Raw genomic sequence first — 27,743 nt, 5'->3', positions numbered from 1 at the left:
GTTCATCGTGTGTACCTTTATTGCTTTGACGAACACAACCCCAATACTGTTAATAATAAAGTGAAAGCTCATGAAAAAGTGTATGGGTTGTCCACACAGCTTACATAAAACGATGCATAATATTTGAATCTCATTTTTGACGTCTTGTTATAAATAATGTAATTATAATGCTTTTTGGTTTGAATACTTATTATCTTTTATTTTTCAGATTACCAATGTCTTAGAAATAATATTAACATTCTCTCGCACGCGACTATTTTTTTTTTTTCTTTTGTGCTTCTTTTTTTTTTTGACGTGTTGTTGTTATTACTACAGTAGTGTTCAGTATTTGGTCTGTAACTATGGTTAAGCTCTTTTTATACTCTACGTAGTGGTTTTTTGACTTTAAGCCTAATATTATTTATGGATTGAAGTATCACAGTTTACATTTCAAACTTAAATCCAAACCTACACTTAAACGTAAAATTTAATAGAACACTTCACAAATGGTCTCCCATGTCTATAAATTGTAACAGAACAATAAATAAAAGTATCTTATCACACGATAACTAAAATCCAAATCAAAGTATAAATATCGCCCAGAAATTGGTCAGAAAACTGTTCTTTGTGATTGCAGCATTGAAACAATCCTAACTAGCGTCTTTTCGTTTTATTCATTAAGGATTGTTATCTGTCAATCACACTCTTTTATCTATCTCTTCTGTGGTTCCAGAAACAAATAAATCAATCTTCACTTTCAAACAAATAACGATTATAGGGGGAAAAAAAATTTCTTCCTTATAAATCAATTTCTTTAATCAAAATACTTTCATTAATTTGATCCAAATTACCAATCAACTCAACACTTTCATTAGTTAAATCAGTAGCATCATTGTATTTACCATGATTATTAAATTGTAAAATACAACTACTCCCAGCATAAACCACATCTTCTTCAACTCCAACCCGATTACAACATAAAACCGTCACTTTTTCATCATTATTGGCTTCAGTACTGGTTTTGTTGTTGAACCATTTGGGCATGATACTATTTTTATGAGATAAATAAGGGAAAAATCTTAAAATCCAATAATTTATTGTTGACCAACTTGCCTCCGCAGAATCTAAATTTTCTTTCAATTCTGATTCTAATTCTTGAGCTAATTCCAATTTATCAGATTTATCAAATTCTTCATTATCAAGAATAGATGGTGAACTGGGATTTAACCATGCCATTGGACAAATCAATAATTTTGCTCGTTGAGAATATGAACTCATACTGAATTCAAATTTATTAAATGGCGCTTCAAATTTATAAGGATTTAAATCCATGCATATACCAATATTTGTAATGATCAGCTGTGTTGTTGTTTCGGAGGTCTCATTGACATTGATATCCTCACGTATTTTGTTGCTGGTGGGAGAAAAATCCAATTCTATTGATGGGAACCCTTTGATGGGATTTTCATTACATCCCCAAACTTCATCAGTTTCATAAAGAAAACTTTTCCGATAATTATAAATCAATTGACCAAACCGATTGAAAACAGCACAACTGTTATAAATTTTATTATCATCATGAGAAAATTCCGGATACCCTATAACCAAAATGGACTGATATTTAATACTTAATTCACGTCCTAAATTTAATGATGGACCAAATTTATCAATTGATTCTAAATATGGTTTTATGGCAGTACTATTGGGGAAATTATATCCTGTAATGGCTAATTCTGGTAATACTATTAGGTCAAATTTGCTATTCAATTGTTGATTTGTCGTTGTTGTTGTAATTGTTGTCTGTGGTGGTGGTGTTGGTTGTTGTTGGGTCGATGAGGATAATAATTTATAAACATTGGAGATGTTTTCATTAATCTTTCCGATTCTTGGATTCAATTGTAATAATGCTACTCTTATCTTCATTATGTGTCAGGCCAGTAAATGGAATAGAGAGGTTTTACTTCTTGAACTGTTGGCGTTGATTCAAATCAAATCAAATTGTTGAGTCAATATCTCTTGTGTGGTCTGGCTGATGATTTTTTTGATGGTTTTCCATTTACGTGCGGTTACCAAATTGTCGGGATAGTAATCCCAGCACTTACAATATCCATAATAAAGACTATCATTCATTCTAGTTCTTGGCACTTGGGATCTGTTTAAAAGCAAGCTTGAAGAGAGCTTCATTATTCATATCTACTAAATTGTATGTCTAAAAAAAATTAGTATGTGGGGGGGGGTTAAGGAGCTTAGTTTTATTGTAACTTGTCATAGATCCGCAAAATCAAGATTTGGTCTGATTTCCGGTTTCCCATATTGCTTTGAGGGCTTAAGCTTATGATACTTCTCTTTTTTTTTATCTATATCCAAAATAAGCAAATAAAAAGCAAGCTAACATAGGTCATTCGTAATTGATATTAGTGAAAGCCATCATCCCCTTCTACTTTTTAGCTATTGTCCATTGTGGTGCTTTTTTTTTTCGATGTTTCGTATTTGTATAAACTTGGATATAAAAAGCCTTGTTTGTTATTGTTGTCGTTGAATTAGGCATCGAAAAAAAACCAGATTAAATCTTCCTTCTTTAAGTTAGAAACTAAAATCAATGTATGCCTTATGACAACACGGCCAATCAGATCTAAAGCTGAATGCGAGGTTGTTGTTGTTATAAGTGCTGTTTTTGATTATTACAAATAATAAAGGTGGCTTAAAATTGAATTCTTTTTCAAGTTAAGCAATAATGGCAGTGACTAAATTTTGATATTCCTTATCTTGAAGGGCCAGTAATCTCCACTCTATAACACATAAGCTGGTTTTGTTTTTCTAATGTCGGAAAGAGTTGATTACCTTGTATTAGCAAATATCAATCAAACCAAGAGTTTGAAGCATTTGTATTATCTGAATTATTTTATAAGAGACAAACCACAAACCCGGCAAATGAAAAAGAACTTACTTCGCCAATAATCATTATTATCATAAAATGAGAAAGTATACCCGAGAAATACACAAAATATACAAAGTCTGTTACTGAGGCGGGGAACTCTGTTATGTTTAATATGCATATGTATTATGCAAGTTAAGTCTCGTATGGGATTTCCAATAACAAAAAACCGTGATTAATATAGGATATAATTTACAAGGCTTAAAAGATGTGATTGTTTTCCCTAAGATAAAATATCAGCAGCAACGAAAGAGAGAACAAAAATTGGAATATGTGTTATCTAGTTTTTGTACCATCACACCATCCTTTTTGTTCGTTTCGATATCAGTTCATAATTATGTAATAGTGAAGCTTGTTCCTGAATTCACGTGTTTTAGTGTTGAACAAAACCAACAAAAGAGATGGGTGGTGGTGGCGGCGGTGAAAATTCAAGACGGGGAAGGGATATAAAAGATGTAAGGGACGCGTGAGGTTAAGAGTTGCCAACGTTAATCTATACATTGTTGTTCATAATGATTTTGACTTCGCCTCTTTTCTGGAAAAAAAAAACTCTACTTTGTTTATTTGTGTTGGAAACAATAAGTTGGTGTTGCTCATAATGATGATTCGATCTCTAAACACAAAACGTACTAAACAATAGACAAAAACACTAACCCTTAACTCTGTTCCTTAAACGGCAAAAAAAAATTCATTGTTGTGGACGATTTCATTGAATGAGTATGTGTGTTTTTTTGTAATTTCCCTAAAACAACTAAAAACTAAAAGAGAATTTCCTCATTTTTGTAACTAAAACTATATTGAATGGAAATTGGGAATTTAATTTCATGTTTTGGAGGAGGAGGATGAAGGTTTCAATTTTTGTTCACTTTTGAATTGCCAATCTGTGACAGTTTCAGAAGACAAGCAACTAATTTGCGTTTTGTAGAATTTTACAAATATATACCACCCATTTTGCCGTGTTGAAAATTTTTTCAGAACAAAGGAATTCTTCTTTTCATTTTTCCCTCTTCTTCTTTACCCTTGTTTTCACAACCTGTTAGTTCCTCAAATCATTTTAATTAATCTAGATCTAACAGACACATTTCATAAATCCAGAGCTTTTTTCATTGCTGCTAATTCTAGAGCTAGTTACAGGAAAAGAAAAAGAAAAGTACACATTTATATAAACTCACACGACGTCATAGGTTCAGGTTTTTAAGAAAATTTTGTTTCACCCAAACTTTGAACATTCTCCATTTGTTCACGAATCCCTTGGATTTTCTTTTTTTTGAAAGAGAAAATTTCAGCACACACTTTCCACTACTTAGCACTGCTATAACTTTCCTCCATTTTTACTAGTCAGATCATTTCAAAAAAAAGAAGCCGATAAAGTCAAATCAGGTACCAATCAATCCAATATTTATTATATTCCATCTTAATTACTTACTAAATAATTGCTTTGTTGTGCTTAATTTTTTTTTCTTGGCAACAAATATTAATCCCCGATCAGATTAAACGCAATTTACATACAAAGTGAGAATCGGATAAAAAAACGGAAACAAAGGAAAAAATAATAGAAAAGTTTATTCTATACAGGATACAGGTACAAAAGTTAAAACTTTTTTTTTTTCCTGATTTATTAGTAGCAAGTCTTGAGATCACATTATATTATTTCCACAGATATTGATTCATACAGATTTGCTTCTACTTTCTTTTTATTTTTTTTTTTTCATATCTTGAAATAATACTTTTTATAGTTGGCATTTTTTTTTATCATATCTAGCATTTCATCTTCTTCATTGGTTACAATACCTATCTCACATCATATACACTAGAACATGTTCATTATTAGAAGATCTCGAGGAATACTATTATTGGTTTCAATTGTTGTTTTCAATTTGATTGTATTATCACTATTTCAATTCACCCCCATAGATAATTATGTCATTGGTAATAAATATATCGACAATATCAAACAACTACTAATAAATTACCAACCAGATTCCCCTTCATCACTATTTAGTTCGTGGAGTTTGAGCAATGATGCAGGATTTGCATTATCTATGAATCATGATAAAGAAATTGCATTCCACAACCAAGTGGCGTCAGCTGCTGATAATCATGAATCAACTAATGAATTATATAATCAACTCGATTCAACAACAATTAAAGCTAGTCAATTCAACGTCATTGATATTCCTAATGATATCCCTTTGGCTTATCAACCATTTGATCCAAGATTCACATTGGGCTTGATTTTGAACTATATTAATGAACAAGAAAATAAGGATCTAGAATTGCCTAGTTTCCATTGGAGTGATTTTGTTGATATGTCACCATTGGAAGATCAATTTTTCCACGATGAAAATGATATTGAAAACTATCAAAAGAAGAAATTGAATTGTAAAGATTTTGATGCCACTAAAAAGAACCCTCGAATTAATCAGAAAAATATGTTATTTCCAACGAAGGAATATTGTATTGATGATGACGAAATTGACAATATACTAAATGATCAAGAACAGTTATCAAGCTATGATTCATATGTTGTTGAACAATTAAAAAAAATCAAGCAGCAAAATTCACCAATGTCATTAGGGTTTCATATTTTCGAGTTCCCAGGAAGAAATGCTAAAAAATATCGCCCTATATTAGGCAAAGCTTATGTTTATGAGTTTATGAAAAACCCTTCAACATTAACAATGTTATTACCAACCACTAATCAAGAACAACAAGGTTTTCAAATGATGTATCAAATGCCTGTTAATCAACAAAATCGAAATAAAATATCAAATTCCAATCAAATATTTAAACTGGGGGTTACAATTGATTTAAAACAAGAATTAAATAAATTGATAACCAGTAATAAACCACAAAAATTAACTAGTTTGACTTATGAAAAACATTTATCACACGATATGTTTGTCGATAACTCGCCTGCGATAATCATGTCAATACAACAACAACTACAAACACAACCACTCAATCAAACTGATACTAATTATTTAAATTCATTGAAATTTTCCTTGCTTTATGAAAACCCTGGTAAATATTTCCATGAAGCCAATATTCTTACTCGAGAAGCGAATTTTGCTCTTGGGGGTCATTATGATTGGAGATTCATGAATGGGATAATCAATAACACTCCACAATTGAGTGTATCAATCAATCAATTGATCAAATCATGGTTCCGATTGACTAATCAATTTGGATTGAACACTTGGATTGCCCATGGTTCATTGTTATCATGGTACTGGAATGGATTACAATTCCCCTGGGATAGTGACATTGATGTACAAATGCCAATTCTGGATTTACACAAATTATCAAGATATTTGAACCAATCAGTGATTGTTGATTTTGGTCATGATATCAATAATATTCGATTAGGTAGATATTTCTTGGACTGTTCCAGTCTTATATCACAAAGAGTTCGTGGTAATGGGAACAATAACATTGATGCACGTTTCATTGATATGGATACCGGGTTGTACATTGATATTACAGGATTAGCATTGAGCAATACCATGGCACCAGCAAGATATAATCACTTATTACACTCAAGTCCTAATAATGGTGAATTGGCTCGAGAAAATAGTCGTGATGCAACTATTAGTGAATTGGCAAGAAATGAATTCTTACAAGTTTATAATTGTCGAAATAATCATTTCAGTCGATTAGAAGAATTGTCGCCCATTAGATTGAGTTTGGTCGAAGGGGAATTTGGTTATATCCCAAATGAATTTGAATCTATTTTGAAAATAGAATATAATGAAAAATCAATCAATAATAAAGACTATAATGGGTTTGTATTCTTACCCAAGTTACGAATTTGGGTGAAAAAGAAACCAATTGTTAATTTTGTTGCTGCAAAGGAAGAAAAAGAACAACAGCAAAAACCAAACCAATCTTCCAAGAAAACTGCTGATGTTATTACTATTGATTTAACTGATGAAGAATATTCCCAGTATTTATTGGAAAATCAGTCAGAGTTGATCAGTTATTTGATTACCAGTAATGTCACTTTATTCCACCAGGATGAATTAGTTCATTACTTTAATGGGAGGTCGGCCAAATCATTGTTTTTCACTGACGAGGAATCACAACAGGTACAGGAAGAACTGCAATCGCAATTGATTTTGAAAAAAGGGCTAATACAAGATTTGAGTCAAGATTTATTCAAATTCAATTCATTTCAATCAAATTATAATTATGCTGATAAATTGAATAAAATCAAACTTTTACTTGGTGAAAAGCAACAACAACAGAATAATGATGACAGCAACAGCAAAAATAGTAGTGGTGATAACGATGATCCATTAAATAGAAATGAAATTGTTAATGAGATTAACTGAATGAAAAACAATAAGCACAACTGACAGATGTATGTATTGCATATTTATTCGTCTATCAAATCAATAGATCAGTTATAGGGACAGTTAGGTGAGCTCATAGTTTTTGTTTTTTTATTTTGTCGTTTGCAACCAGCTCTTTCAAGAATGATATTATAACGCTATCTATAGCTAAATAGGCTATACAAAAAACGTGTACTAACTAGAAATTAAAAATATCAGAATAAGAATATTCAATTCCAACACTAATATAAAAAATAAAAAAAGATGAGTAAAGAGAAGAAAAGTTGGAATAAGAAAAAAAAAAGAACTATATAAATACTATACATCATGTAAGTATTATCAAACGAAACCACTAAAAAGGTCTGATATTTGTTGCAGTAGTATTTTTCAAGCTAGCAAGTCCAATTAAGTCATCTTCAAAATCAACGGCAACAAATAAATTTCTGAACACGTATGCACCTAATTGAGCAGCATTACCTTTAAGCAAAGCAAGGTAACAGTGATCGGTGTTTTCAGTAGGAACATACAAAGTTCTTAAAGGGAATGTGTAATCAACACCATTCAAATTATAGGTAAAGTTTTTACCTTCAAGTAATGAACAGGTAATTTGACCACGGTCGGCTCCAAATTTTGGATCTTCAGGCAAATTAGCAATAACTTGATTATATGCTGCTTCCGGTAAGAAACCGTACCTACCACCGGTATCGATGGTGTAGTTTTTATTAACATCAATGATTTCTTCGTTAATTTCAATATGACCAAGATGTGCTTGAACATTAGCATTTCTAATACTTGTCCAAGTGATATCACCGTCAACTTTAGCAGCATCATAACCTCCAACAGTTAAAGCACCTGGCGTTCCATCAAGGTTTTGTAAGTAGATAGAATAAGCAGCTTTATCAACTAAGCCATGGTATTTAGCAGCCCAAACAATACTTTGATTTTTGTCAGATGGTGGTCTTGCTAAACCAAAAATACCATCACCCGCAGTTGAATTATAAACATCATTGAAGGTTACTTGAGGGATTTGTAAATTTCCAATTTGGATAGAATCACTGACTAACTCACCAATGTAGTATGCCAGTCGTGTAAAAAATGACCTTGCTGTTTTACCCAGCTTTACAACGGTCAGCGAGCCAGATGAATTATAAGTACCGTGTTTATGGCAATTCGGACAAGTGGCATTAGCATCATTGATTTGTATTAACCAACTACCAGTATCGGCTGCAAGTGTTACTGGGTCTTGGTTTGATCCAATTTTAAGAGGGAACGACCAGTGAGTGTCCTTTACTGGGGCAGCAGTACCGGTACCAAAGTTGGTATCTCTTTTGATAGGATCGGAAAATCTTAGCTCAAAATCAAAACTAATGACCTTTGGGTTGCTTTTCAAAGCAACAGCATCAACAAAAATTGCTAAAGAAATGAAAGACAAAATATTGAAAATCATGTTATTCTCTGTTTGCTTAATTGATTGAGATATTGAAAAAAAAAGAACCAATCAACTGTTGAATTTATTCTTCTTGTGGACCATTTGGTGACCTTTAATATTAATTGTTTGGGAAAAGATGTCCTTGTAGAGGGGTAAGCTTTTCCCAAGGAAAACTCAGCATGGTTCATACTCTGAAATTTGTACAAATGCAAATAATTAGTTTTCTAATAACTTCTTTTGCTAATGTGGGCGGTCTTAATAAAATAGCCCTTAAATGGTTGGTAGCCCATGTCAATCCAAAATTCAATAGAAAACCTACTGCTCAACAATAGAATTCCTTTATAACCACATCATAACATKRAAATTTACCATTACTAATATTTGATAGCTCTTGATACAATCAATATCTCAACGGTTATAATTTTTAACTTACCACTATAGTTCATATTACACGTTTTTAAAAGACCTTTGTGTTTAATCGTGTTTATAGTCGGATCACAGCAGTCCTCTACTTTTTCACCAATCTCTTGGTTTGCAACTATTCTATTAAATCATTAGTGAATGCCACATAAAATTCCAAAGAATGATTTAACAATGATAACAAGAGAAGAAAACATTTTTAAATTGTATTTCTAATTAGTTTTATTTTGGCATTTTCTTCGGGCACATTGTTTGGTAGTTGCAACGTAATCATTGAATTGTCTTTGATAAATATAATGGTATTAGTGTTTTCCAAATTCTTAACCCCAAGCGGAATTTCTGCTATTTCTTCAAATGGTAATAAATTGATAACAAATTGACTTTGATGGGTACAATGTTCATAATCTTTTTAGTTGTCTGTTGTTTTTTCTTTCAAAAGTTTCTGCTCTACTGGTTTGATTTCTGTTGATAACAATTAGTGGTCGTGAACCAACGCCAACGAGAATTTTCCTTTCCGCACGCTCCCCTTTAATACCAAACAACATTGACTTACAAATCTGGGTCAACTCAACATCTTCCGAGTTGTTCATTTTTTAGTTTTTTGCAAAAATCATTGAAGTAGAAGTGTCGCAAAGTACCATGGAGGGGCACCTACGAAATTGTTGTTTAGATATAGATATTGTCTTTATACTAAAAACGTTGAGAAAACTACAAGGTTGCAAAAATTATAGAAACAAACGTATAATATCACTCTGGCACAACAAAACAAAAGATGCACAGAGAAGAGAAAGAAATAGAGAAAAATAAACACGACAAAGTAATTCAAATCAGCACACTAGCCGTTTAAAACAGTTTGATGTTGGTTTCGGTGGTGTTTTTTAAACTAGCAAGTCCAAACAAATCACCCTCCAAATCGACGGCAAGCAACAAATTTCTGAATATCCAAGCTCCCAATTGGGCAGCATTCCCTTTTTGTAAGCCAAGTTTACAAACACCGTTGGTCTCCTTGGGAGTGTAAAAGTCTCTTAATGGAATCTCGTACTCAACTCCATTTAAATTATAAGTGAAAGTTTTACCTTCAAGTAATGAACAGGTAATTTGGCTACGGTCAGTTCCGAATTTTGGATCTTCGGGCAAATTAGCAATAACTTGATTATATGCAGCCTCTGGTAAAAATCCAGTACCACCACCCGTGTCTAAAGTATACTGTTTGTTGACAGGGATAGTCTGACCATTGATTTTAACTTCAGAAAGTAATGCATGAATATTTGAATTCTTGATACTGGTCCAGTTGATTTCACCATTAACTTTAGCAGCATCGTAACCACCAATGACAAGAGATCCGTCAGAACCATCAAGATGTTGAATAATAAGTGAGTAAGCAGCTTTGTTAATCAATCCATGGTTTTTTGCGACCCAGGCAATACTCTCATCTTTAGTAGATGGTTTTGCTAAGCCAAGAATACCATTACCAAACCCACTGGTATTATGAACGTCATTGAAAAGAACTTCAGGAACATTTAAATCACCAATTTGAATAGAATCACTAACCAATTCCCCGATATAATAGGCATGAGCTCCAAAAAATGATTGACCTCTCTTACCCAGTTTGACAACAGTGGAAGATTGAGATGAGTTATAGAGACCAGTATTTTTGCACCCTGAACAAGTTACATTTGAGTCAAAAATGTGTGTCAACCAACTTCCTGTATCAATCGAAAGACTTACAGGATCCTTGTTGGATCCTATCTTCAAATCAGCATAAGAATAAAAGACCTGTGTCAATTCTGAGGATCCAGTAGCATCACCTCTTTTAACCAACTCAGAAACACCTTGTTTGACATCCATTCTGATTACCTTTGGTTCATCTCTCTTGACCACGGCAGCATTAGTAATAATAGCTAAGCAAATTAAAGATAAAACATTAAACAACATTTTGATTTGGTTTGGCTGTTGTTGATATGGGAAATATAAGTCATGAAAATTAGTTTATGTCAGTATTTTAGTGTCTATTTATAGTTTTGGAATGTCGTTTGTCAGATCTACTGTCTTCGCCATAGTGAATTGTGATTGGACATGGATTTTCCTAATGTAAATTAATATCCCCCCTCCCTTCTCCCCCTCAAGATAGTGTTATTGTGTCATGTTGCAAAAATAGCAATGTTGGTATTACAATTAACATTAGCATATTAACTAGTCAAAATGGTTGGTAGCCCGTACACTTCATGAAAATTAAACAATCACATTATATTTAAACTAACCAGTGTCCACAATGGAAATTTCATATCAAAAGTGTATCTACGCAAAATATTAATACAATTTGATGAGCTTGTGGTCAAAATGGTTAGCAATGGTAGTTGTTTCAATGCATAATGCACCACATGTTCTTGAAGTTTGGTTAATAGCAAATGGTTTCTCCATTGCTTGCACATATCAGGAAATTTCTATTTTAAGTTCAGTACCATTTTTGGGAATATAATAATTGAACCACGTTCTCTACGATCCAAAGGTTTCCAATTCTTCTGTGATTGGGTAAATTTTGCATACATGTTGGTGATTTGAGGGGGGATAATTGAATGGACAAACAAACAGGAAGAACCTTCTTTCAACTGAAATATTTTATTGTTTGTTATTTACCTCCTATTTTTAGCAAGTTGATCGACGCTCAAACGCTAATGAAGTCTCGATTGTTAAAATATGATGGTATTTAACAATTGTAAATTGCTCTGTTCACAATTGACTGTAATCACTAATTATATGTATCTTAGCATATATGCAGTATCTAAAGTCTTGAAAAAGCATTCTCCTCCCGTGAAAAAACATTGATGTAAGTTAACGTGCTTTCCCAATGGAATATATTTGGATTGAGGAAGTATAGAATCATGTTGTTGATATTTAATAAGCAGAAGTTGAGAGGTTGTTCTCCATTCGACTTATTTTATCCTAGAGACTAAAACTTCATGTTGATTTTAGACGACTTCACCATTACTAATTTATTGTACTTGATCGAATCTGTCAAAGTAATCTCACATAAGTTTGGTCTTCTCCGATCTTTCATTCATCTTTGTGTTTCTCCTGCAAATCAAATCATACAAATAAACCTTGGAGATCATAACCATTTACCCATATCTAATAACATTCTGAGGGAATTGTTGACATGTGATAGAGTTTTGGAATAATTCGAAAAAAAAAAATCCTAGCAATGTAAGTAAAAAAGGTAAACAAAAAATTACTCCGATACCGGGAATCGAACCCGGATCACAACATGGAGAGTGTCGTGTGATAGCCATTACACTATATCGGACGTTTTACGAGAAAACAAAAAATCGTGATTTCCTTACCTTACAATATTGGCAAATCTCTTCAATGTCAAATTCATGTTGTATCCATGATTGATCTTTGTTTTCATTCAAAAACAACTAATTAATGCTTTTATAAGAGAAAATTTTTGATATTTAAGAGATTCAACCATGTAATACTAACAATTCAATTCAGTTTTCAAAGTACCGAAACACTCAAGCTTTTCTTAATTTTTTCGTCGAATTTTTCATCAAAAAAGTTGTAAAAATATGAGACTCAAAGAAGTAACAGTTGATATACTTAATTCTTATATTTCTGAACTGGAAAAGTTTACCCAATTGAATAAAATCAACAACGAGAACATTTACAGTAATTGAAAAATCTTGCTACAAAAATGACATTTTTTAAACCATATATTATTAATTATCTTACTATTAATCACGTTTTTTTTGAATACACAAACCTAAGGAAAACATAGATATTAAATGAACCAGAACCAGCCAAATTTATCACAATTTGTTCAAAACTGATTCTAAAATACCAAGAAATATATCAGCATGCTCTTTTTCAAACAATAAAGTTGGTCTTAATCTGATTGATTGATCACCACAGCCACCCATATTGAGTCCTTGTTCTCTTGATGCTGCCAATATTTTGTTTCTAAGGTCAGTGCTTGAACAGTCCCAGGCAATAAATGTACCATAGTTCTTTCCTCTCAAATTGAAGACTTAAATGTACCATAGTTCTTTCCTCTCAAATTGAAGACTTTATCAGGAAATCTTGATAAGATTGACAGTAATTTCTCAAATAAATAATCACCAACCTCAGCAGTTCTTTCCACCAAGTTAGATTTGACAATTTCTTGATAGATGGCCTTTGCCAAAATGGCTTTGGATGGGTCACCACACCAAGTATTGAACTGTCTATATGGCAATTTTGGTTGTAAATCAGGATTACTGAAATAGAATCCAGCAGCCTGAAATTTTTTGGAAAATGTCACCATATCTGGAGGAGTAGTCAAATTCCAATGCTCATGGGCCCACATTTTTCCTGATGCCCCAACACCAGTTTGGACTTCGTCCACAATGAATAAAATTCCATGTTTTTTGGTAATGTCTCTGAGACCTTGAAAGAAGAATGACGTGGCATGATTGTCACCTCCTTCTGATTGAACTGGTTCCACGATAATGGCTGCAATTTGACTTGGAGAGTTTTCAATTATTGATTCCAACTGATACAAACAACCTTGTTCTTCATCTCTGTTTTCTGTTTCAAAATCTTCTAATGGATACTTCAATCGTGGAAATGGGGCTCTTGGCCATGGGAAAGCAGGAATATCCAACTTATGAATTGCTTTGGATCTTGTAGTTGACAAAGAACCAAACAATCTCCCATGGAACCCTTTATCAAATGATAAAATAGACATGTCAGAGGCACCAGGGGTTTTGTTTTCCATACATGTGGCAAGTTCTTCTTCAGTAAATGCCTTATCACCTCTTAATTTTGCATGTTGGTACATAAATGCTGCCTTGTATGCAGTTTCATTGGCATCAGATCCACTTAATGATGTCCATATTTTGTCCATTCCTGGTGGCGCAGCTGCTAAAAGACCCTCTTCAAGAATTTGTTTGTAATTGGTAGATGGGAAACATGCCAAAGCTGGACGATTAACAATCGCATTGACCATTTCGTCTGATTTGGCTGCCTTTATTAATTCTGGATTATTATAACCCAAAGCAATTGATGAAATTTGACAATAAACATCTAACAATTTGTTACCATCAGCATCACTAATATAATTCCCTAAAGAGTTGAAGTAATCGGTCACAAAGTAAGTTGCATGATTATCATAAACTTCACCAAGCTCTTTGTTTAAAGCAATTGATTTGGGACCGGGGATTGTTTCCGTCTGAAATATTGGGTTTTTGGGTTCTTCAGGGAAATAGCTTGCAGTCACAGAAGTTGAATTAAATCTCTTTTGAACTTGCCTCAACGAAGTATTGATAAGTGTTCTCTGCATCTTAAAACTGAAACTTGTTGTTAGACTAGAAGGAGCCAATGAAAAACGAAGGAAGAAAGAAACAATTGAGTAAGGAGAGATGAAAAATATAAATACAAAAAAAAAACCAACTTGCAGATGGGTGCTTTCACATAACTATTTATACTTTGAATTATTTGTGGGGATAGAATTAACAAGAAGATAATGGTAAAATTGAAACAAATTTTTTTTTCAACAATTTTTCATCTTTATTATTATTATTCATTTTGTGTAGTTTAGGAATTGGTATTCCTCCCCCTCTCCCAACCAACCAACTATAACTGGTGAGTTTTGTGTAATAATTGAATATATTTAAGTTGTTGTTGTTATCGGAGCTCGCTTCACGAAACTACTACTACACCACATCGACACACACACAAAAAAAAAGCATTTGTAGTTGATCTGGGCAAATAGCTCAACATTAATTTGTCCTATTCGGGAAAGTCAAAGAGATTATCAAATTCATTAATGTACAGAACTACTACTAATACACATATCTAATCAATCTCTCTTCCAGCGTACTTGTCCCTTTTGGCGTCCATAGTAAATCCCTCCGACTTCAAGATTAGTATTCCACTGATCAATGTATGAGCACAACGCAGTACTTAATGCCATTTCTCGAACCATTTTCGATTCATCGATAAACAAGGTAAACCCAAAATCACCATTGGGGACCACACGGCCGATTCTTTCTCGAACTTCTGATTCCTTTTCACCAACATTGGAAACCTTCTCAAGCCATTGACCTCGATAGGTCCATTGATAGGTATTACCATCGCATAGGGTAAACATTCTATACGTGTCAATAGCATCCACACGATGATTGATTATGTGCCAGCCTAACTCAGCAGCAGGAGCCTGTGAAGCTCGAATTAATAGAACATTGCCTCTCAACCCAGCTCTGACATTGGCAATGGGTTCATCTTCGCCATTTGGTCCCGTGTGTAGAATATCTTGGGAAAACATTGTATAACCACCTTTAGCAGCACGTGAACGTTTGAACCAAAAGATTCTTTCGTTGGGATCTTGAGGACCAGTAGGATATTTTCCTCTTTGAGTATCAAAAACATCAAACACTTTACTACCAGTACCTATTCTTCTTATTACAGCATATTGTGAAATAGTTTCTGGTGGAGGGAGTTCTTTAATTCTTGGGACATAATGTGAAGCATTACGATGAGGAGCAAATAAAATCGATTTGGCATGGACTGCCGGTCTCATGAGCGGAGAAAGAATCAACTCAATTGGCATGACTTAGATAGCAAATGATTAAAGAGAAGTTTTTTAATAATAAATTAGTCTACAATTTTCAACAACATAACTACACACTTTTTGTTGCAAAAAAAAGCTAAAAGGAAACTCGTTTGTTATTTTCCTATACATAACCAAAAAAATATAAATAAAACTATAAAAAAAAATAACACAATAAAACTATCTACTTACTTTAATATCTATATTTCATTTTAAACTCATCTCCTCTTTTTGTCTTCGTTTAATGGCTCATATACTAAATCTTTATAATTTGGGAAATGTGTAATCCACCAATAATGAAATTGACTCCAAGGGTAGACAGTTGAATTGACCTTTGCATCAGAATACCAGGAAACACAACCTCCGAATGGAGTACCAAAGACAGATTTTTTCAATTCTTTTTGAATAGTTGTAAGCCAGTTGTCGTAAGCTTCGTCGGTAACTCTAACTGATTTAGCTTTTCCTTCAATGATTGGTTTGGCAGTCTTGAGGAAATAATCAACACCATTCTCAATTGCCATGACAACAGATGCATGTCCAGTAGCTGAATTGGTACCCCCAATTGTCCAAAGATTAGGACTTTGTTTGACTAAAAGCGTTCTATAAGCACTTGGACCATCTTTCTTCCATTCTTCAGAGATATTTGCTCCATTACGACCAACAATTTCAAAATTAAAGTAACTTTTGCTCAAATTATACCCAGTACATGCAACAATAATATCAGCTTCAATGTGTTCTCCATTTTTCAATAATATTCCATTTTCAACAACTCTATCAATTCCTTGATTCTTGATGTCAACTCTTGGGTCATTTAACGATGGAATATAATTATAGTCAAAAATTAATCTTTTACATCCAATTTTGTAATTAGGAATAATCATATCATGGAATTTCTCAGGAGCATTACCTTTCATATAGCTAACGGAAGCAGTTGTGTTTATCCAACGAACAATTTTGGAGATAAACCCATCACCTTTGAACAATGGTACCCTCATTTCAGCACCAAAAACAACAATTAAACGAACAAAGTATAATGCAATAAAGTTGAATGACAATAAACGGTAAAGTATGTAAAGTATTCTAGGGAGGGGTTTCAAAATGTAATGCTTGGATCTTGAAATCTGAGTCAACGAACCGACACTGTAATCAGGGTTGTTGAGTAACGCAGGAACAGTTTGATTAGCACTACACCCATTACCAATCACAATGACTTTTTTCCCTTTGAAGTCAACAGAATGATCCCAAAGAGCCGAGTGCATGTATGCCCCTTTGAAGTTTTCCAATCCTTCGGCTTGTAATTGCAAAGGATGAACTAACCCACCTTGACAGGCAAGTAAAAGCTTACTTTTGTGGAGGATTCTTTGACCAGTTTTAACATCATGTGCATACAAGGTCCACTCACCATTCACATCATCCCACTCAAACTTGTTGATTTCAGTTTGAAATCTAGTTTTCTCTCTTAATTTGAATTGTTCGGCAACTCGTAAAATGTATTCTTCCATCTCATACTGTGGTGGTTGAACTCTACTCCAGTTGGATGTCAATGCAAACGAAAATGAATACCATAAAGCGGGAATATCACTGGCACATCCTGGGTAAGTGTTGGCATACCAAGTACCACCAAAGTTGTCATGTCTTTCAAAAATTTTAATATCTTGCTCATTGTATTTTTGCATTGTCTTGATTGCACTTGCCATACCTCCAAAACCGGCTCCGAGAATGGCAATTTTAGAAGTGGTGGTTATGGTTGGCAAGTCTTCATTGATGGCAAAACGGTCTTTACGATGTGGACCTAATATCTCCACCTCATCCTGATGTTTAATTCTAAACTTTTCTGGGTTCTTGTGAGACTCTTTTGTTAATGTAATGACAGACATAACGATGAATATGTTGTTGTTGTTAATAAATTCAATTCTGGAATGTCAAGTAAATGAAAATAGAAAAGAAAAAAGTTTGAAAATGTAGGACCTTAAAACAACAAAAGATAATTGAAGAGGATGAGGGGAGTTATTTATACTTTTTGTTTTTCATGTTGTTGTTGGTAATACCTTTATGACAACTTTAGAGAGTTGTTTACGTAGACAGTACTATCTCCGCATGGTGCATGGAATAATATTGATTCTCTCCATTTTTAGTTAGACTAGTTTTCTTTATTTTTTTTGGTAAGGGAAACTACCTCATGTGAATTTTTCAATCAACAACCAATTAATGTTACCAGTACTGTAATTCTTTTTTTTTAGTCTTTACTTTATGAATTAATTTTCATTATCGTTATCTACATTCAATGTTTTTGCTTTTTATTGCAATCACATTCAATTTACGGATATTATTTCTTTTTTCCCTTCTTATCCGCTCTTTCAGTTAGTTGGCTTCTATGGTTTATACATCACAATCTACTATTGTTACTGATTATAACGGAAAAATAATGGAAATATCAATTTCACTATAGCTTGTATTCTTTTATAGTGGCAGTGGTACCTGTCACCAAATATATTCTAACACTCTTGCGTCATAATCTTCATTTTCAACTTACTTAAACATAATTTTGTACTATATACATATCTGGATTTACAACTGTGGCAAATTCATTGATTAGTTCTTCCGTGTCGACGGACTCAATCTGATTGGTGAATAAGGAAATTTCCTAAAAATATTATGAGAATAGTTCTTTTGTTTTTGATATTCATAAGTACCTGATCTTTCACCGTATATATGGAAATGAGTTTCCATTTTGGTGAAAAAACCAAAACGAAAAATAAATTAGCCCAAGATGATGAGTCAATCTGTATACTTAGACCAATTCAAACAGTACCGGTTATGAGACACAGATTCTCCTGTACCATTTGTGCAATAACAAGAATTACAGATAAATATGGACCTGTCAGGTTCTCGGTGTAATAATTAACAAACGTATCACATTGAACCCCGCTCCCCCAATCTATTATTGTCACCTGGTCTACCCCCCACCAAAAAAAAACAGAGCTTGTGTGACGGACTTAACTGAAACTACAATACAAAACATTGCAACACGGTGTAAAATGGAACGCACCCTTTTTCCAAGTCTACCTCTATTCTTAGTTTTTATAAAACCCACTGACATCAAAAATACTTTTTGCTTTTTTAGTTCCGCGAGTTTGAAAACAAGAATAGAAAGGGTGCTTTTTTAATCTCATGCATTATACTGGTTATCCTTTGTTACAACTCTGAACTCCTATTTTGAACTTCAGTTTACATTACATTCTGCTTCAACTTAAGTTAAAAACAATTTTTCATTTTACTAAACAAGGGATACACAACAGTAGAAAAAAACAATACGTATTCAAATATATGTAACATATGAGAACCAGAACACGTCTTTAGAAGTGTTTTATCTTCTTTTCTTATTTTCAGCAAATGGTTCATAGATCAAATCACTGTAGTTTGGGAAATGAGTTTTCCACCAGTAGTTAAGTTGACTCCAAGGATAAACAGTTGAATTGACTTTAGAAACAGTATACCAGGAGACACAGCCACCAAATGGACTACCAAAAACAGATTTTCTCAACTCACTTTGAATAGTTGTGAACCAATTGTCATAAGCACCGTCAGTAACTCTAACTGATTTAGATTTTCCTTCAATGACCGGTTTGGCAGTCTTGAGGAAATAATCAATACCATTCTCAAGTGCCATAACAACTGATGCATGACCTGTAGCTGAATTACAACCTCCAATTGTCCAAAGATTAGGAGCTTGTTTAACAAGAAGAGTTCTGTAAGCAGTTGGACCTTCATCTTTCCAAAGTTGGGTAATGCTAGTTCCGTTACGACCAAGAATCTCGAAATTGAAATAACTTTTAGTAAAATTGTAACCAGTACAAGCAACAATAATGTCAGCTTCAATGTGTTCACCACTTTCCAATATAACACCATCTTCAACAACTCTAGCAACTCCTTCTGTTTTGATGTCAATTCTAGGATCATTCAAAGAAGGAACATAGCTGTAATCAAAAATCAATCTTTTGCAACCAATCTTGTAATCTGGGATAAGTTTGTCATGGTATTTTTCTGGAGCAACTTCTTTTATGTACAGAACGGATGCTTCAGTGGTAACTTTACGGACATAGTTGGAAATAATACCWTCACCTTTGAACAATGGTACCCTCATTTCAGCACCAAAAACAACAATTAAACGAACAAAGTATAATGCAATAAAGTTGAATGACAATAAACGGTAAAGTATGTAAAGTATTCTAGGGAGGGGTTTCAAAATGTAATGCTGTGATCTCACTATTTGTGTCAATGAACCAACACTATATTTGGGATCATTAAGCAAAGCAGGAACAGTTTGATTAGCACTACACCCATTACCAATCACAATGACTTTTTTMCCTTTRAARTCAACAGAATGGTCCCAAAGAGCTGAATGCATGTATGCCCCTTTGAAGTTTTCCAATCCTTCGGCTTGTAATTGMAWAGGRTGAACTAAMCCACCTTGACAGGCAAGTAAAAGCTTACTTTTGTGAAGGATTCTTTGACCAGTTTTAACATCRTGTGCATACAAGGTCCACTCACCATTCACATCATCCCACTCAAACTTRTTGATTTCAGTTTGGAATCTTGTTTTTTCTTTCAATTTATACTGTTCAGCAATTCTCAAAAGGTATTCTTCCATTTCATATTGTGGTGGTTGAATTCTACTCCAGTTAGACGTCAACGCAAATGAGAATGAATACCAAAAAGCAGGAATATCACTGGCACATCCTGGGTAAGTGTTGGCATACCAAGTACCACCAAAGTTGTCATGTCTTTCAAAGATCTGAATATCGTGTTCATCATACTTGTTCATAGTTTTGATGGCACCGGCCATACCTCCAAATCCAGCACCAATAATGGCGATTTTTGAAGTAGTAGTAATGGTTGGCAAGTCTTCATTGATRGCAAAACGGTCCTTACGATTTGGACCCAAAATGTCCAATTCGTCTTGGTGTTTAATTCTAAACTTTGCTGGGTTTTTGTGGGATTCTCTTGTTAAAGTGATAGTTGACATAGTTACGATTAGTGAAAATAGTTGATGATGTTGAAATGCAAAAACTACAAATACAAGATTGGACAAGTGACCCTTTATATACTTTTCTGATAAACTCCATTAGCCCCACAATCTATACTGTTAATGGAATCTCCACACAATACAATTTGTATGAACTTTTGAATATTTAGTAGTAAGTAATGCTTTGGTGATAAATGCATTGCAGATAAAGTCCTTAACAAAAGGAGTAATGGTGGGGAGAAGTGGAGCTTGTTTCTTTTTTTTTTTTTTTCACTTTGGAATTACTATCATTAGGAATATGGAAGAGATGTCAAACTCACAATATTGTTTTCAACTAAACAGTGATTCACTAATCTCCATAGTATACCTGCATTGAATTTTTTTTTCCTGTATCTGTACACGAATTACTTACAGTTGGAAAAACAATGCTGAATACAATGATAGTTCTCGGTGCGGACCCCGCCATTAACCTCTAACTCCCCACCATTTTTTTCCCCTACATTTCACCCCCACTCGAAAAATATATTTCACTTTAATGCCGAACTAACAATTGGCTGAATTTTACCCTTTTCTGATTCTCCAGTTTTACTATCAGTAATAATATAGTGAAACTGATACAACCTACATTCGGAATTTAGAATACTTGAAATTTTAGAATTTATCTGAGTTATCCTCTCACGTAATTTATTTTGTAGAAAATTAACACTGATAGAGGGGCAATTTGCAGAAAGATTGTTGAAAAGAGCCGTTAGATAACAAGAAAACTCAAGGATACATCAATTCATAATACCGAACATGGTTCTTTAATCATCATCTCAAAAGTTCTACTGAAATGATACTAAAAAGGAAAAAAAAAAAGGATGACTTGACAATGTAAACTACAACAATGAATACTGTAGATGTGAATTATATGATCATAGTTGCAGCATATCATTGATACTTGGTAACATTGAGAATATTATAGCATTTTTACTACCAAGTAGTTGAAAGTTTAGTATATGCGATGAGTTTATTCTATTATCTCATTGCAAAAAAAAAGAAACAAGGTGGAGAATTTTTGATTGCTTGTGTTTGTGTGATAAAAGAGAAACCTTAAACCCGAAATTTCGTGTAGAATATTTAATAATTCTTTCTTAGATTACAGACAAGATACTTTGCTTCAAAAAGTTTTCTAAGAATATGCAGAGATTTTGAAATCTCAGATAAAGTTACTTTTAAGAAATATTAAAACGTCAAACTTTACATTTCCCCACACATAGATAAAGAATAATTGATATAGGTAGATGCCTGTCAATTATTGTATTTCCAATTTAATTTGAACAGAGATAATTTTTGATTTAAAACATTATCAATCATTTCTCATATGCATTGCTATGTTTTGAGTGGAGTATATTCAGGTTGCATGTAATTGCTTATCGTTCCTGCTTTTCGAGCAAATAATCTGCAGTAAGCAACTGCATATATGATTACACATGTCATTAATATGATACATTCAAAAACGTGCATTTGTGTCACATCATCAAGAAGCGACTACTAATTATCTGTGAAAACCTTCAGTTTTATATTTCTACAAAGTTGAACACCAGCTAACTTAGCAACTGAACCAAATCTAGTAGTTAAGTGCCTTTGCCAGCTTATGTAGTTGGCTGAAAACATAACAAGAATGTCAATAAGATGATTTAATTTGAAGTGTGATGATTTATCATTGATCAGTGATTACTATTACAGGAAAGAAATGATTCAGCTCTCATAAAATAACAAGAACTATGTTCTGCTCTTTCATTTCCACCCTTCTATTTCAAACTATTCTCTATAGTAGTTAACATTTTTAAGTAATCCTATTAGTTCACTTTATGTGACAACAAATTCTTTGCAGCTAACTATTAACCAGAGCATGATCATATAAATACTTACCCAAGATTTTGAAATACTGGTGTTTCTTAGGATCAATTAGCTCTTCGTTGAATTCTTGTTGCTCAACCTCGTAGAACTCCTCTTGTTTGGGGATGCTAAACTTAGCCCCATACTCAAAACAGAATTCAACAGATGCATCCAAAGCACATACTATGTTATCGTTATTGACTCCTAGCAGATTCACATCCTGGTTAAGAGGATTACTGCCTGGGTTTTGTAAACCATTTTGAAATTCATCAATTACCCTAGTTTCCCTGTCAACCGGGATAAACAAACTCCGGTCAGCCAAATCTAAAATTGATTGAAACAAACCCCTGATATCAAGTCTATGTACTGTCGAGTCGCTAATTGACAATGTCAATGTCAATTGGTCATTGGAGACCCATCTTCCACCCTCTATATCTAACTCCAAAGATGTGATATTCCAATTCGATACACTATAAGGTATTAAAACATTGGAATCAAAACACAAGTCATCAGGTTTGTACACATTCCATCCGATTATTGGCACATCAAAAGACAACGACAGCGATATGTGACTGATCTTATAGTACGTTTTGTCGGCTGCATCTTTAACGAGGATTACCAAATTCGGACGATACATAACTTTACCACAACCACAGTTATCTAAATGAGTACGAGCAAACCCAATAAATATCTCACGATGAGAAGGTAGCAAGCGGTGATAGACTGATCTAGGAATAACTTGGCGGAGATTAACCAATTGGGTGCCTCCTCGTAATGGGCCTACTTTGTTCTGCGGCACTAGCGTTTCGTCTAATCTATAATCAAAAACACAGTCACCTGCGACATCCCCAAGTAGGCTGCATTTCAAAACATCCAAATTTGCCCACCGATACACAAAATAAATATAGGAATCAAACTTGTTTGTACTATCCTCACTAATAAACGGAGTCCAATTCTTCTGACTCTTCATATCCGCCAAAAGCTTCACCTTTAACTCGATCACTCTGTTATACACTTTGTTGTCATACTCAGGGTTGCTTGTACCTTCAACATTCAGTTTCCCCATTTGATACTGCCATGGCCAGCACATAAACATCGATCTCTGAAATTTGACAGTTTGCCCCATAATAGAATCTTCATCATCATCATAATGCACAAATTTCCTGTGGTATGAGTTGAATATAAGTAATGGTTCTTCATATCCCTGCTTGTTCCTCACTAGTATCAATCGTGGATCCTCTGGTCCGAAGTAATTTCCATCGGTGTTATCGATATCGTGCCAGAATGGAATCGGTAAAAAATACGGGAATGAGATGATCCTAAAAGAATCATGTCCACCGTTCTTTGAAGGGTCATTACTGGGAACTAACAAATTGATATTTTTGACTTCATTCCAGTTTCGATCAAATAATTGGCCATAAGTTAAGGAGACAACTGGTTGGTTCTTAACTCCATGTGGTGAATAAGCAATTCGAGAAATCATGAAATACATATTATACTGATCCAACCATATCGAGCTCCCTGAGAACCGATACCAAAATCGGTCAACAATGTTTAAATTTAGCTGTAATTGTAATTCTGGGAGAAAAAATGGTGCTATTTCTTGCAAATATTCCAACTTCCCATGCCGTATATCTTGTAATAATTTGCCAAGTATATCGTGTAATGAAGCATCCATGTTAACTGCATCGTTGACCTCTACTTGTGATGATGAGCTTAGTAGTTGACATTGTTTGAGATCAAGTCCGATTGGCTTCATTGAGCTGAACACTGTGAAATTAAACTTGTGAAAGTTGGACTGGGGTTCTTGTCCTAGCAACTTCGTGTTCTCTTCATATCCAGTATGATAGGAGCGTATAATTTGGCAATTTTTTAGTAGCTTTATGGGGACAAGTTCTTCATTTTGAGTGTCAAAAGAATTTAGAATTAAAGACGGAAAAGCTTTCGGTATCAATACGATAGGCTGTACTCGGTGGCTGTTGTGCTCCTTATATTGGAATACAAAGTGTATAGTGAAAAGTGCAAAAACCGTCAAAACAGCCCAATACACAGTTCTTTTTCGTAGTTTTGGGAATTTCATAATTCAATTACATGCCAGTAGTACCATGAGAAAAGTATTGAATGTTGATATCCAGTGATGACTATCAAAGTTTAAACTTTTGTTTTTTTTCAGGGGAAAAGAAAAGAGAAGCATTTGACATTGTTGATGAAGATTGGAGAAGGTCCAGCTACTATCTTCGTTATTCGTCTAGACACGACTTTATTATTATACTATGGAATTTACATAGTGCTCTAAATTATTGCTTTCTCTTCTACGGAACAAACTACTCTAGTGAATTGATAACACTTAGTGTTTAATAAAATTGCAGCAACTCCGATAATACCTTTAGTTATAATAGCTCTTCAGTAAAACCAAAGCAAATATGGTTGAATAACAATTTCTCACACCTCATTAAAATGGCACACAAATATTTATTCGATAGTAGCACAAACCTGAAACAAAAACGCTCTCTTTTAGTGTGGAAGGGGAGCAACATTTTTTCGTCCAATTTATTTTTCTCACTCACTCAAACTTGCTGACAAAGAAATTACAAATCAAGATTTCTTGCTACTGACCCAAAGTATATACACATTCTATCAACAACTTGATTTCATCATTTGCATAAACTCTCTTGGTATAAGTTTATTGACATAGGTTCATTTCGATTACAGTTTTCATTGTATTTTGTATTTTATTTTATTTTATTTTATTTTAGAAAAATCAAAACCCTCGAGATTTAACTGTTTACCATCCGTCAAAACCAAAACAAAACCCCTTTTGAGTGGACATAAATTAAATTAAAGAGCTGCAATTTATTAGATACCAAGTGAATATTAGATCTTTTACAGTATGAATGTTTTTACATCATGGACAAAAAGTAATAAAGCGGAGAGTGTTAACAGTCACGAGACACCTCAATTTGCTAGTGCAGTGACACAATCAAATACCACTAATTCACGTCCCAAAGGCACAGAAAGTATAGGCCCAGGCTATGGTAGGGTACAAGATTTATCAGCACATGCAATAGCTTCACAAACACAAGGAAGTCCATCGGCCAGCTCCCTTGAAGTGAAAGTCGATCCAGAGTTACCTAAAACACATGGTCACCGAATAGTTTCCACGACTAAACGAGCTGAGCAGAATCGTAACGCTCAACGTGCTTTCCGCATTCGTAAAGCAAACCAGTTCAAAGAGTTGGAGAGCAAGGCCAAAGAGGTCGATCAGCTAAAACAGAAGATTGAGAGTTTAGAAGCACGGAATCGATCGATGGCCAATTATATATGTGAATTGCAACGGCAAATAATTGAATTTAATAGTAATAAACCTCCCACCAAGAGTGACAAAAATGGGAAAGAAAATAATGCATCAACGGACAATTGAAATCACACACTAGAACAGAACATTATTTTGAATCTTTTTGCTTATTTTTTTGTATGTGTGTGATTATGTGATCAATACAAATGGCATATAACGTAATCTTTGAGACGATATTTTAATTTGCTTTTACTTGTGATAATAATCTCCTTTATTAGTTTAAACCTTTACAAATTTTGTAGTTCTTTAATATAAAGCTGGTTTTCTTTATAATTGTATAAGCTAATTTCTAACTGGAGGGGAAATGAAGTGTACGGAATTGCTAAAGATGGGGTGTGGCTGTTAATAATAAATTTGTTATCTTCGCCGAGTGTGGGTTTAAGAAACGAAAAACTCGTAAACGGATTGGACAATGATACTAAAGTCTCTGATAAACAGAACTTATTGCTCACTCTGTGTCCCCTCATACATCTTCGACTTATACATTGCTATCAATATTCATAACTAAATATACAAGGCAGTCCTTTCTTGATCTTTTTTAAAAATAAATAGTAGTGAGATATTAGGTTTACTCCTCAACCATTATTATCATCCATTATTCTAGATTGAGATTTTTTTTTTCTTAACTTTCAAAAATTTTTTTCTAATCCTCAAACCATAACAGTGCTTTTATACAACAAAGAAAGAAATAATAAGTAGCTTTCCAGAGAAAGCATCTATCCGTGTACCAACAAGACGCAAATATTCTATACATTAGGCAATTATCAACATGTCGTACAACCCAGAATCATTCAAAGAACACACAAATTTCCAGTCGGTGCATTCATTTCTTAACCTGTTTCAGTCAAAGGATTTCAATGATAGTATTATACAGTTAGAAGCCCCGAGTATAGACGCCTCACGAGAGGTGTCAACATCACCTACAAACTCCAAAGGTTCAACAAGACTTAATTTCGATCCAAAGCAATACTACCATCACCTCGAACAATTACCACAAGCACAGCCACAACTACAGCCACAATTTACAGAACAATTTCAAATATTAAATTTAAACAAAGATTTATGCGAAAGGAATACCGCAACTCGTACCAATAAGAAAAAGTTGAGAACTAGTGGCAATATTCTAACTGCTGATCAGATTTCTCGAACTTCTTCCACTTCGCCAGCTTTAATGTCACCGGTATTCACCAACGATTTGCTTTCACCGTCACCGGAATTAGACTTACTTGAGTTTGAAGAGGACGACGATGATGATGAGGAAGACGACGAAGAAGCCTTATTTGATGGAGATTATAATGAGAACGGTAATAGAGTTAACCGTTGGAATCAGGATGATATTTTTCAGCTGCATGACAACGCCAACGAAAACTCTAACCCAGCTGCTCATGGTTTGTTTCCAAGAATGGATTTGAGTGCTCACAACAACTTTATGGATATCAAAGAACTTCCTTTGGACCCAGTAGCTCATAAGAGACAGTAGTCAATATTTGTGAGTGGTAGAAGTAGTAAATTTTCTTTTTCTTTTTCTTTTTTGTTTTTAGTGTAATTTGATTTAAGATAGTTAAAGTTATGCTGGTCATAATTTTAACTATAATGCATATGTAGGTTCTTATAGATCAATGTTATTTACATCTGGTTTTAGATTAGATTGATTTTTGTAGAAAGGTGAATTGGTAATTGGCGCAAAGGACAAAAAAAAGGAAATTCGCCAGAACTCTTGGTGATAGTGCCAAACAGACCAAAAAAAAAAAAATTTTCAAAACCCAGAAATCAAGCATTATTCTTGAAGAAATCA

The 27,743-nt window shown here is 33.7% G+C and overlaps 11 protein-coding genes and 2 non-coding genes across 13 annotated transcripts; 3 read left to right on the top strand and 10 right to left on the bottom strand. All coding sequences in view use genetic code 12, as the record gives it.

Moving 5' to 3' along the window:
- Nucleotides 1-777: 777 nt before the first annotated feature.
- CAALFM_C203700WA (amidase) lies at nucleotides 778-1,902 on the bottom strand (the record flags this gene model as incomplete). Its single annotated transcript, XM_715881.2, has 1 exon — nucleotides 778-1,902. One exon carries the CDS (start codon nucleotides 1,900-1,902, stop codon nucleotides 778-780), a length of 1,125 nt encoding a protein of 374 aa, XP_720974.2.
- A 2,829-nt stretch (nucleotides 1,903-4,731) lies between these two features.
- Nucleotides 4,732-7,248, top strand: CAALFM_C203690CA (uncharacterized protein; the record flags this gene model as incomplete). The annotated part of the gene is made up of 1 exon (XM_715882.1): nucleotides 4,732-7,248. The coding sequence occupies one exon, from the start codon at nucleotides 4,732-4,734 to the stop codon at nucleotides 7,246-7,248; it is 2,517 nt and encodes an 838-aa protein (XP_720975.1).
- Nucleotides 7,249-7,600: 352 nt separating this feature from the next.
- On the bottom strand, nucleotides 7,601-8,695 carry SAP98 (Sap98p; the record flags this gene model as incomplete). Its single annotated transcript, XM_715883.2, has 1 exon — nucleotides 7,601-8,695. The coding sequence occupies one exon, from the start codon at nucleotides 8,693-8,695 to the stop codon at nucleotides 7,601-7,603; it is 1,095 nt and encodes a 364-aa protein (XP_720976.2).
- Nucleotides 8,696-9,940: 1,245 nt separating this feature from the next.
- Nucleotides 9,941-11,032, bottom strand: SAP99 (Sap99p; the record flags this gene model as incomplete). The annotated part of the gene is made up of 1 exon (XM_715884.1): nucleotides 9,941-11,032. The coding sequence occupies one exon, from the start codon at nucleotides 11,030-11,032 to the stop codon at nucleotides 9,941-9,943; it is 1,092 nt and encodes a 363-aa protein (XP_720977.1).
- Nucleotides 11,033-12,329: 1,297 nt separating this feature from the next.
- tE(CUC)1 lies at nucleotides 12,330-12,401 on the bottom strand. Its single transcript has one exon. It is a non-coding gene; the product is annotated as a tRNA-Glu (tRNA).
- A 711-nt stretch (nucleotides 12,402-13,112) lies between these two features.
- Nucleotides 13,113-14,417, bottom strand: UGA11 (Uga11p; the record flags this gene model as incomplete). Its single annotated transcript, XM_715885.1, has 1 exon — nucleotides 13,113-14,417. One exon carries the CDS (start codon nucleotides 14,415-14,417, stop codon nucleotides 13,113-13,115), a length of 1,305 nt encoding a protein of 434 aa, XP_720978.1.
- Nucleotides 14,418-14,936: 519 nt separating this feature from the next.
- On the bottom strand, nucleotides 14,937-15,686 carry CAALFM_C203630WA (uncharacterized protein; the record flags this gene model as incomplete). The annotated part of the gene is made up of 1 exon (XM_715886.1): nucleotides 14,937-15,686. The coding sequence occupies one exon, from the start codon at nucleotides 15,684-15,686 to the stop codon at nucleotides 14,937-14,939; it is 750 nt and encodes a 249-aa protein (XP_720979.1).
- Nucleotides 15,687-15,904: 218 nt separating this feature from the next.
- IFK2 (Ifk2p) lies at nucleotides 15,905-17,563 on the bottom strand (the record flags this gene model as incomplete). The annotated part of the gene is made up of 1 exon (XM_715887.2): nucleotides 15,905-17,563. One exon carries the CDS (start codon nucleotides 17,561-17,563, stop codon nucleotides 15,905-15,907), a length of 1,659 nt encoding a protein of 552 aa, XP_720980.1.
- Nucleotides 17,564-19,053: 1,490 nt separating this feature from the next.
- On the bottom strand, nucleotides 19,054-20,712 carry FMO2 (Fmo2p; the record flags this gene model as incomplete). Its single annotated transcript, XM_715888.2, has 1 exon — nucleotides 19,054-20,712. One exon carries the CDS (start codon nucleotides 20,710-20,712, stop codon nucleotides 19,054-19,056), a length of 1,659 nt encoding a protein of 552 aa, XP_720981.2.
- Nucleotides 20,713-22,588: 1,876 nt separating this feature from the next.
- BMT8 (Bmt8p) lies at nucleotides 22,589-24,673 on the bottom strand (the record flags this gene model as incomplete). The annotated part of the gene is made up of 1 exon (XM_715890.2): nucleotides 22,589-24,673. One exon carries the CDS (start codon nucleotides 24,671-24,673, stop codon nucleotides 22,589-22,591), a length of 2,085 nt encoding a protein of 694 aa, XP_720983.1.
- Nucleotides 24,674-25,483: 810 nt separating this feature from the next.
- CAP4 (Cap4p) lies at nucleotides 25,484-26,014 on the top strand (the record flags this gene model as incomplete). Its single annotated transcript, XM_715891.1, has 1 exon — nucleotides 25,484-26,014. The coding sequence occupies one exon, from the start codon at nucleotides 25,484-25,486 to the stop codon at nucleotides 26,012-26,014; it is 531 nt and encodes a 176-aa protein (XP_720984.1).
- Nucleotides 26,015-26,150: 136 nt separating this feature from the next.
- CAALFM_C203580WA lies at nucleotides 26,151-26,234 on the bottom strand. The gene has a single exon (XR_002086379.1). It is a non-coding gene; the product is annotated as an uncharacterized ncRNA (small nucleolar RNA).
- A 483-nt stretch (nucleotides 26,235-26,717) lies between these two features.
- CAALFM_C203570CA (uncharacterized protein) lies at nucleotides 26,718-27,428 on the top strand (the record flags this gene model as incomplete). Its single annotated transcript, XM_715892.2, has 1 exon — nucleotides 26,718-27,428. The coding sequence occupies one exon, from the start codon at nucleotides 26,718-26,720 to the stop codon at nucleotides 27,426-27,428; it is 711 nt and encodes a 236-aa protein (XP_720985.2).
- Nucleotides 27,429-27,743: the final 315 nt, after the last annotated feature.

This window comes from Candida albicans, chromosome 2, assembly GCF_000182965.3.
Source record: "Candida albicans SC5314 chromosome 2, complete sequence".
NCBI lineage: Eukaryota > Fungi > Ascomycota > Pichiomycetes > Serinales > Debaryomycetaceae > Candida > Candida albicans.
Note: the sequence above shows the minus strand (reverse complement) of the source record. Positions and strands in the feature narration are given on the sequence as shown.